Here is a 10,904-nt window from a genome sequence, read left to right as displayed (position 1 = left end):
ACTTAATTTTTATTTCCTTTCACCTTCGTCTTGTATAAACTATTCTTATCATTCAATGCAGTCTTTAGGGCATCGAGTGTCCTCTCCCAAATAATGGTACCTCAGTCTAGACTGTTGTAGTACTCTATGTTTTGAACGTCCTTAAAACGTTTAAGGTCCACTACATTTTTTTGCTTGTTCTTTCCCATCAATGCAATCTCCGTGTAGTAGACTAATGTGATCTTCACAGCATCCTCGTCATTTTCAAACTCCAACTCCTTGTATTTTTCTTCTAGTAGATGGACATGTAAGGTGTCCTTTGTCACTCAATTATCGAAATACTTGATTGCAAATTCATATGAGGATTGCTCATTCTGATTAACTCGCGTAGGGGATCGCCACAATCCAGTCAACAACAAAAAATCATCCTTCGAAAAAGTGACGATCTTTCCACCAACAAAGAATGAGATTGAGTCAGCTCTCATGTTCTTCACTTCTCTCAACAACATATGATGGATAATTAGGTTGTTGAACATCATGTTAACGTCTACAAATAGCCCAGAAAATGTTCTCTTGAACATCTCTAACTGCCCTGGAGTAAGCTTCTCCTTCACAGTCTTGTTCGCATTAGCAATGTGGACCAAGCTCGTTACTTGATCGAGAAATCGGTCGACTACAAGTATTCTGAAACATGTTGACATCATAAATCACTCCTACATGAAATAAAGATTCAATCAGTAAACTCCTTCAGGAAAAAAAAATTGTAAAAATCATTTTGTTTAAGTCTCGTTGGTATCATTCACGCTAGTATCGCTCTCTCTGGTATCGCTCTCGCTGATATCGCTCTCTCTAGTTTCACTCTCTCTAATAACTCTCACTAATCTCGCTCACATTTTCTCTTTTTACTCGTCTTCAACCACAGTACACATTGAAAACAAAAAAAAACAAAAAAACCATAGGTTCACAGTATTTCTAAACCCAGAACGACCCACAAAGCCCTATTACCAATCAGTTTAAAATATTTTTAGTTACAGATTGAAAGGTTTACCGATCAGATTCGATTTGTCGCCGGCAGTGGAATCGTTCGCAAGCCCAAATGATGGATTTTAAAATGCAGCGAAACCTACGAAGTCGTTACCGTCCGGAGCTTATGAGCGATACAAAGTTGTTACGCTTGGAAAATTTGGAGAGTTTTTAGTTTTGGTTGGTTTTCAATAAAAGGGTGAGAAGACAAAGAGGTGAGGGCAATTTATGAAATTTGGATGGTGATGATGTCAGGAGAAGGTCAATTGACATTATTTTTTAAAAATGGATCATCCATACAAGTTTTTCGATATTTTTCTCTTTTGCACGCTCCACCAGAATTAATATATAAAATATATTTTTTCACTTAAAACCTAATTTCTTTCCTTTTTCCTATTAAATTCCAATTCTAAAAATTTATTTTCTTCCAAATTTTCCAACTTAATTTCATTTTGATCTTTACTTCATGTTTAAGGGATCAAAATGGTTACTTTTTTAAAATTCAAGAATCAAAATAAACAAAAATTAAAAGTACAATCATCAAAATAAATATTTTGAAAGTAAAAGCCCAAAATGAACCAAGTTAATAAATATAGGGATCAAGAACATTTTAAAAATACAAAAACCTAAAAAAATCGAAGCAAAAAATATAGAGATCAAAGCATTAAATTAATTCGACTGAGTTGACAAATTTTAAAAGAATCTACTAATTTTATATTGTTTTTCTTGATTAGGTGGATTTTAAATTATCCTCCACATTATTCCCAGCTTCTTTTCCCTTACTCTCCTTCATGATTCTAGAGCTTCGAATTTGCTACATAAAATTAATACCCAAGTTAAATTACATTCATGAACATTAGAAACAAAAAATCTAATTAAGAATCCAAGCGATTTTTTTTTAATGTCCATCAAGATCTAAAGAAAAAACCGTTGATACTTGCATAAATTCAATCACATTTGTCCTTTCAAGCCATTGAAAATCTTTAATTAGATTTCAACAACTCATGAGCCTTAAAATTACAAAGCCTAGCCATGGATCAAATTCCTGAATATAATAAGCTGCACGTATATTATAGAACTAAAAATATATCATGATGCATAGAAATATTGAGAAAAACATAGTCCTTCAAACGATCCAGTCAAGGCATAAAAACTGTGGCAACTAATAACCAAAATGGGTTAATCAAATCCCCATAACCAAAAAAACAAACAAGTTCTCTAATTCAAAGATATTTGAAGCAAAACTTCTAAGAAGGATGTAACATTCTCTCTGATAAATAGTGATAGATAAAACTTAAATAACTCAATCTTCATCTTCTTCATCTCCATCTCCTCCAGCAGCCTTCTTCGCAGCAGCCTTCTGGTTCTTTCTCTTCACCCTTCCAGGACGTCCACCTCCAAACGGACTTGTGAGAGAGAAGTCTATGTGCTTCTGGGAGTCAACCCTCACCATGAAAGAAGGAATGTTCACCACCTGCCTTCCAACCCTAAGAGGACCAAGGAAGAGAAATGTGACAGATGAAATTTATAACAACAAATACTTTACTTGGAACTTAGAAGCACTTCTAAGAATAAGCAGTGGAATAAAAAATGCTTAATCATAAATCACAATCACATTGACATTTGACTGTACATTTCTAAAGCCTTTTAAATGTTTCTAGACCATGCACTTGGTGAAAAATCAGAATGACCACTTGAAGTACTTTTGGGTCTTCATTTTTCTAAAAAAAATTATAGTTTATAGTTCGACAACATAAGAGGTGAAGATTCAATCACTCAACCCCCTCCCTTTTCGAGTCCATTTGGATTGATTTAAGAAAAATATTTTTCAAAAAACTCATTTTTATTTAAACACTTTTGATAAAAAAAAAATGATAAAAATACTCTTAAAAAGCTATTTTTAGTGGTCGCCAAACAGTTCAATTTCTTCCAAAATGAAATATTTTTTAAATTAAACACTTGAAATGTACTCCAAACAGGCTCGTCTTACCACGCCAGAACTTTTTGCTATGACAAATCTACTATTATCCAAGCCAAAAACCCTCCCAAACATTAATTAAACATAGAAATAATCACAAAACAAGAATGAAATCATTTAGAAAGCAGCACGACAAATTTCAATTCTCAGAAAATATATATGATCAGTAACAGTTGATCATCAAGCACTGAGAATTTCATAAAATGACGAAAAAGTAAATCAGAATAGTTAATGGAAGAAAAAAATGTTCTTTGTATGAATAAGACAATGAAAGCCACAATACCTTATATGCTTCTGCCTGATGAGCACTCTAGCATGATGGATAGACTTGGCCATACCAGACTTGAACACGAGAGTTTGGAGCCGACGCTCAAGGAAGTTCTCCACAGTAAGGGCCAAGACATAATCAAGCTTGTTCTGACTCTCATCCAAAAGGCCATATCTGTTCATCCTCCTAAGGAGAGCCTCTCCCTCAAAAATCCTACGCGGGTTCTTCTCGTCAAGTGTTAAGAGCATCCGAGCATTGTTTCGGATTCGGCTCAAAGCATATTGAACCCTCCATAACTCCCTCTTACAACGAAGCCCATATTCTCCAACCAATTTCAACTCAGCATCCAGACGCTCCTTCTCATAAGGACGTCGGGGTTTCTTGAATGTCTTCCCGTCTATTTAATGAAAGAACACAAACTTAATTTATCATAGTTTTAAGCATTGTTTTTTAGAAATTCCTCGAACTATGCCATAAACATAAACTTCATACGATGAACAAAATATTTAAAAAAAAAAGTAACAAAAAAAAGAAATTAGAACATGCTCAACGATTCTACAACATACTCCAATGCCACTGATTCTACAACAAGCTCAATGATCCAACGATCGAAACTTACATCAGCAACTCAAAAGGGGTTCTAAAACTAACGTAAACGGAATCAAAGCCTTTGAAATCTTCCAGCTATACCGATGGACAAAGTATGATAATTTATGCGAAACAGGATCGGGGAAGCCGATGAACAGATTACGAACAAGAAAAGCACTAAAGAAACGGAAGTTGGAAAGGATTGACAATGAAGAAGATCATTCGAGGAAAATGTTTGAAAAAAAAGTAATAGATTTATACATACAATTCCTATAGAAGGAGACGTGCACCATGATCTCTTCTCTGCTACGGCTTCACTAACAGAAGGATCTCGAATGGCAGAGAGGAGAAGAGAGGAGAAGAGAAGTATATGAAGCAGAAGAGACTAAGTAGCGGCTAGGGTTTTTACAATCTCGTTCTTTTCTTTTCTTTTCTTTTTCTTTTTTTCTTTTTTCTTTTTTTGTTCTTTTTTAATAAACTTGAGCTGGGCCGTGGGTAGGATGAATTGGGCCGCTTGAGCGGCCTCAGATTTTTTCAAGAGAGTTTTTGGGATATTGGGCTATAAACTATGTTTTTTTAAAAAAGATTATTATAAATTTAACCCATTTTCAAAACTTATTTTAATGAATGTCTAAACTTTTTATATTTTCGTATATAAGATTTAATAGATTTTTGAATGTGGTGGACGGTTGGAGATAAAATGTGGCATTGAGAGAAATTTTTCATATTTACAAAGGACTCTTAATATTGAAGAGAGAAGACGTATTTATTTGTTGAGATTTTATTCTTTATTTAATTGGATATGGAAAATATATTTATTTGTTGAGATTTTATTCATTTGATTAATTGGAGATAGAAATTGTATTTAATGAAATTTTATTTATTTATGTTTTCACATGTCAACTTTAGGGTGAGCATCGGTTGGGCGGGATTGATTTTCATTGAAAACCGAAACCGAAACCGACCAAATTTGTTTAATCTACGAAAAAAACGATTTCGCCAAATGCTGAAGTAAACCGGTTCAATCGGTTCGACATAATCGACCATCTTTTTCAAAAAAAAATATTATTTATTTATTTTATATTATTATTATTATTATGGTTCCTGTGTTGTTGGGCCTGTTGGGCCGGTTGGGGCTTTGTCTTTTTTTCCCATTATGTGGCTTATAAGACTATAAATTCTACAAAATTCAAAAATTCAATTCTAAAATCCAAAATTCCAACCCAATATTTATAAATCCAAAACTTCTATAAAATGCTAAAATCCAAAATTCCAACCAAATATCAACAAATTTTAAAGTCCTAAAATCCAAAACTTCTAAAAAATTCTAAAATTCAATTCTAAAATCCAAAATTCCAACGATCCAAAGTCCTAAAATGAAAAATCCAAGACTTGTACAAAGTTCTAAAATCCAAAACTTCTACAATCTTGTTGATATTTCTCTATCCATGATCCATGACATGACAGCTTGGAATCATATCCTATAAAATAAAAACTTAAAAGAAGAATTAAAATTAAAAATTCATAATTAAGAACGAAGAATTGAAAATTAAATTAGTACTTGAAACTTCAAATGTAAATCGATCGTTCGAACTCCAAAATTTCAAGACAAAAGGTAATCGAAACCAACATAATTATTTAAAATCTTCCATCTCGTCGACATCTTTTTTTCCATCCGTGACCGCCTAAATCCTATGAAATTATAATCTAAAAATAGGAATTAAAAAATTACAATTATAAAAACAATGTTTCTTCCTCTATCCATACATCCAAAATAAGTCAACTGATTTATACACTCTGTTACTTATTCTAATAATATGAAAAAGAATCACACTTGTGATGACCTATTATATATGATCAAGGCTAGGGAGTTTTTGTTAAACCAATAAGATGGAACTTCAAGTGGCAAACAAAATGGTTCATCCTCCTCATTGCTACAAAATGGCTCTTTGTGTTTTCTTGTGGAAGATTCTAGATTCCGACCACCTGTTGGGAATATTCTAGAACTCGCAGTTCGAAAATTTTGTGTTAAACATTCTATTTATCAATCAGATGTTATTGAGTATTGTATTCAATAAAATTATTGATATTGCATTCTTTTATGAAAATCCAATAAACAAATTCATGGGTATAGTATAAATACTTTAACTTTATGTGGTGACATAAACAGGATCAAGTTATAGTATATAGCTTAAATGGTTTATAAGAATATGGATGAAGTTGGGTATTTCATCCTAGTAACACTATTGGATGCGGCCCTTTTTGTATACTAATACAAATGATGTGATCCACAAATCATTCATGTAAAGACATGTGAGTGAGGGCATCCTATGCAATGAGTTTGCATAAGACTAGACCTCGAAATTGTCACTTTTCTTTATAACGACCGTTTACTGTTAAAACTGACTATTTCAAACTAAAATGACCTAGAATAACACAATCTTAATTCTGAGCTAACTATGAACTCCTGTTTATTTTGGGATTATCCTTTTATCTAAATGGGTGAGAATAGTCCGACGTCACTTCTCATTAAGCCTCCCATTTTGGGGATTAGGCCAGATAGATAGCTGGGGACACAGTTCTGCAGGATGGAATTCACTTCTACCCGACTTAGGGTTAGCAGATAGGTTGTTCTCTTAAATGCTGATGCCTAGTCTTGAACAACGGAGCCCCGCCCTCTCTTGGTAGAGAGGGATATTGTAACGACCCGACCCCTTAGGACTTAGATTAGATCGTTACTAAAATAAATGCATGCATAAAATTTAAAACGACGCTCAGTTATGTTGAAATAAATGTTAATTAAACAAGAGAAGATCAAAAGACATTTATTAAATGCAATTATTAAAAAAAATAATAGGGTACCCATAATTCGTAAAGACTATTAAAAGTATATAAAAGAAATAATCCTTAATAATAAGTTTAAGACAGTAAAACTAAACATTAAGGAAAAAAAATAAGGACTCTAAATGTCATGATGCGGAAGCATAAAAACTAGTCCCAGTGCCACGATCATGAATTCCGCTGCACCATCGCTGAAACATCAACATAAATGTCATGTCGGCGGCAGTGCATCTTACCCTTACCTGAAACATCAACATAAGAAAGAATGAGCATAAAATACTCAGTAAGTAATCCCACCACTAGTGTCAGGTTAGGCATCTATGTCATCTAGATACCCATCTATGGCACATAAACATATAGAACAAACATGAGACTGAATCCTATCCTATTGTAGTTAAGTATGCACACAAAACTAGTGAACCCCGAAGGGAACACAAAACTGGTGAATCCCGAAGGAAACACAAACTAGTGAATCCCGAAGGAAACACAAACTGGTGAGCATCTAACATGAAAATCCTTGATACCATGGCTCCATCACATACACATGATTATTAACAACATATCATACTACATTCAGGTATACCTTACATCATAATTCCACAGCATGCAAGTATGCCTCAATACCAGCAGATTAGATATCAACATATGAAAACACATACCATCACATACTAACGATCAAGTGCCTAGGTTTATCTTTAAACAAAATAGAACTCGTGCCAGAACATACTTGATTCATGTCATACTATCAGTCAACATGCTAATATTTACCATAACATACACTTATCACACGAGCATACAAATAAAACCTGGCCCGTGGGCAGTTCCAATAATAAGATTACTTACCTTAATCGAAATTCCACAAATAAACTCCAACAACCAAATGATGACCGCGATTTGAAGTAACGACCCTACCATATGAATACAACCATAAAATTTCAGTCCAATAATAATTGCAACACCTCATAATCAAAACCATAATACCCCAAAAGCTTACCCAAGGAACTTGATTAACAACCACTCCAAAATCTCCTTCCAACAGATTTTAACTCCCAATGGACGATAGCTTGGAACCTTAAAGATACAAGGGTTAAGTCAACTTAATTCAGTAATCAAATCGTGCCCACAAACCAACAATAAGGACCATAACTCTTACCAAAACTCTTGTCGAACGATCTTGAATCCGCTGGATAGTCGCTGCTGTAATTTCCCAAGCTCAAATCTAAAATAAAGATAATGTGACTAATTTAATCTTTAATCCAAGTTAGTGGACATTAGTGAAATTGATGTTTTATTAATTTAATATTAAGATATTAAATTAATATTCTTTTAATTAAAAATTTTAATTAAAATCAAAATTAGTTTTATTTAAATTAATTATTTTGAATTAGTTTTTATAAAAATAATTTAAAATAAAATGATTTTATGTCAAATCAATTTTAAGTTAGTAGATTTTTTCAATTTAGGAAAAACCCACTAACAACATTATAATGGAATTTCACCAAATTCTAATTAATTTTTGCAATTATCACCAAGTAGGTGGTGTCATTCATGCAGCCCTATTATCATGCATGATTTCAGTATATATATACATGCTTCATGTAGAGAAATGAGATAGATTTATTGGAAAATTATTTAGGGAAATATAGTGGTTTTGAAACTATTTAGAAATCTATGGTTCTTTTGGAGATTTCGAGGTGGGGATCTGGTTTAAAATATTTTTTCGAGGGTTTAACCCTCGGCCTGTCGAAAACTAAGGAAGAGATCGAGACTTTGACCCTCAACCTGAGAAGAGGACGAGCATTCAACCCTCAACCTGTCAAAAATTAAAGAAGAGATCGAGGGTTTGACCTTCGACCTAAACGGAATTGAGAAGATGATGAGGGTTCAACCCTCGACCTGTCGAAAACTAAATAAAATCTATAAGGGAAGATGAGAAAATTTGAAAGAGGTCGAATCCTCGACCTCTTGAAAATTATAGAACAAACCCTCGTCCTAAAGGAAATTAAAGAATCGTTTAGTAATTATATATACGATCGCACACAATCGTTTAGTAAAATTACTATGCGATCGTTTAGTAATTCATTATGAACGTAACAATAAGTGCAAACTTCCAGAAAGAATAAGTGAACGATGAATAACTTCTTTATTAGAAGCTAAACGATCGTTTACAATCTCTCCATGATCGCTCAGTATGACTAAACGATCGCTTACTAAATCCTCTGCGATCGGCCACAAACTCCTACACGATTGCCTAGTGGAAGAGACGATGAACGGCACGCTGCGATGGCCTCTCTGCGACAGCTCTCTTTCCTTACTACACGATCGCCTACAAACTCCCAAACGATCGCTTAGCTATTACAATTAGACGATTGCCTTCTCAAAACCTATACGATCGCCTACCTTTTACTATACGATCGTATACCAAATGTTACACGATCGCTAAGCTTTACTACACGATCGCATAGTGGAAGTACACGATAAGGGCTCGCTGCAATGGCCTCTCGAGAGCTCTCTTTCCCTACTACATGATCTCTCACAACTCCTACACGATCGCTTAGCTAATACAATTAGACGATCGCCTTCTCAAAACCTATACGATCACCTACCTTTTACTATACGATCGTATACCAAATGCTACACGATCGCTAAGCTTTACTACATGATCGCCTAGTGAAAGTACACGATGATGGCACACTGCGATGGCTTCTCGAGAGCTCTCTTTCCTCACTACACGATCTCCCACAAACTTCTACACGATCGCTTAGTTATTACAATTAAACGATCACCTTCTCAAAACCTATACGATCGCCTACCTTTTACTATTCGATCGTATACTAAATTCTACATGATCGCTAAACTTTACTACACGATCGCATAGTGGAAGTACATGATGAGGACATGCTGCGATGGTCTCTTGAGAGCTCTCTTTCCCTACTACATGATCTCCCACAAACTTCTACACGATCGCTTAGCTATTACAATAAGACGATCGCCTTCTCAAAACCTATATGATCATCTACCTTTTACTATATGATCATATACCAATTCTACATGATCGCTAAGCTTTACTACACGATTGCCTAGTTGAAGTATACGATGAGGGCACGCTGCGATGGCCTCTCGATAGCTCTCTTTCCCTACGACACGATCGCCCACAAACTCCTACACGATCACTTAGCTAGTACAATTAGATGATTGCCTTCTCAAAACCTATATGATCAGCTACTACACGATCACTAAGCTTTACTACACGATCGCATAGTGGAAATACACGATGAGGGCATGCTGCGATGACCTCTTGAAAGCTCTCTTTCCCTACTACACGATCGCCCACAAACTTCTATACGATCGCTTAGCTATTACAATTAGATGATCACCTTCTCAAAATCTATACGATCGCCTACCTTTTACTATACGATCGTATACCAAATTCTACACGATCGCTAAGTTTTACTACACGATCGCATAGTGGAAGTACATGATAAGGGCATGCTGCGACGACTTCTCGAGACTCTTTTTCCTCACTACACGATTGTATACTAAATACTACACGATTGCATAGCTAAGAATCCGAATCTCTGCAGAGCGCATCAGAGTGATTTGAATCGTCGACCTCCTTTAAAATGAATCTAAATCTCTGCAGCACGTCAGTGTCTCGTCCCATCCCACACTGCTTTCCCAAACCATGAGGTCGAGTTTTGAAAACTCGATCATTTAGTTTATAACCCCACCGTCTCTTCTCATTTTCTCACACTGCTTTCGTTCCCTCATTCTCCTCACTGCATTCGTTCCTCACTGCCTTTCAACCTTTAAGATTAGCCTCTCATTTTCTCCTCACTACCTTCGTTCTCTCATTCTCACTACCTTCAGCAAATCTTCTTCTTCTTCCACATTCGTCCATTAAATTGTGAGATTTATACCTTTTACTATACAGAAGTTCATTTTTTTAAAAAAAAACTATACATTTTATTCCTATTCTTATACTATTATATTTTTTTTTATAGTTTTTGTTGTTGTTTCGGAAATAAAGAACAAAAAAGATATGTTAAATTTGTTAGTTTACTATTTATTTATTACTAGTTTTATTATATTTAGTAGATCTATCATGTTGAATTCAATAATATTTACATATTGATGTTAGTAGTTCTTTCTCTATTAGTGTTAATCTTAGTAGTTGTTATTAGTGTTAATCTTATGGTTGGGATGTTATACCAACATGTTAATCTT

The 10,904-nt window shown here is 34.5% G+C and overlaps 1 protein-coding gene across 1 annotated transcript; it reads right to left on the bottom strand.

Annotated features, from left to right (window-relative positions):
• Positions 1 to 2,072: 2,072 nt before the first annotated feature.
• On the bottom strand, positions 2,073 to 4,284 carry LOC150035356 (small ribosomal subunit protein uS4y-like). Its single transcript, XM_090314529.1, has 3 exons — positions 4,102 to 4,284; positions 3,264 to 3,645; positions 2,073 to 2,489 (listed from the first exon to the last, which is right to left on the bottom strand). The coding sequence occupies exons 1-3, from the start codon at positions 4,127 to 4,129 to the stop codon at positions 2,306 to 2,308; spliced, it is 594 nt and encodes a 197-aa protein (XP_090170655.1). The 5' UTR covers positions 4,130 to 4,284; the 3' UTR covers positions 2,073 to 2,305.
• Between the last annotated feature and the right edge of the window lie 6,620 nt (positions 4,285 to 10,904).

The sequence above is a fragment of the Benincasa hispida genome, chromosome 6, assembly GCF_027475165.1.
Source record: "Benincasa hispida cultivar pf3 chromosome 6, pf3_genome.v1.1, whole genome shotgun sequence".
NCBI classification, from domain to species: Eukaryota; Viridiplantae; Streptophyta; class Magnoliopsida; order Cucurbitales; family Cucurbitaceae; genus Benincasa; species Benincasa hispida.
This window is presented reverse-complemented; position numbering and strand designations above follow the sequence as displayed.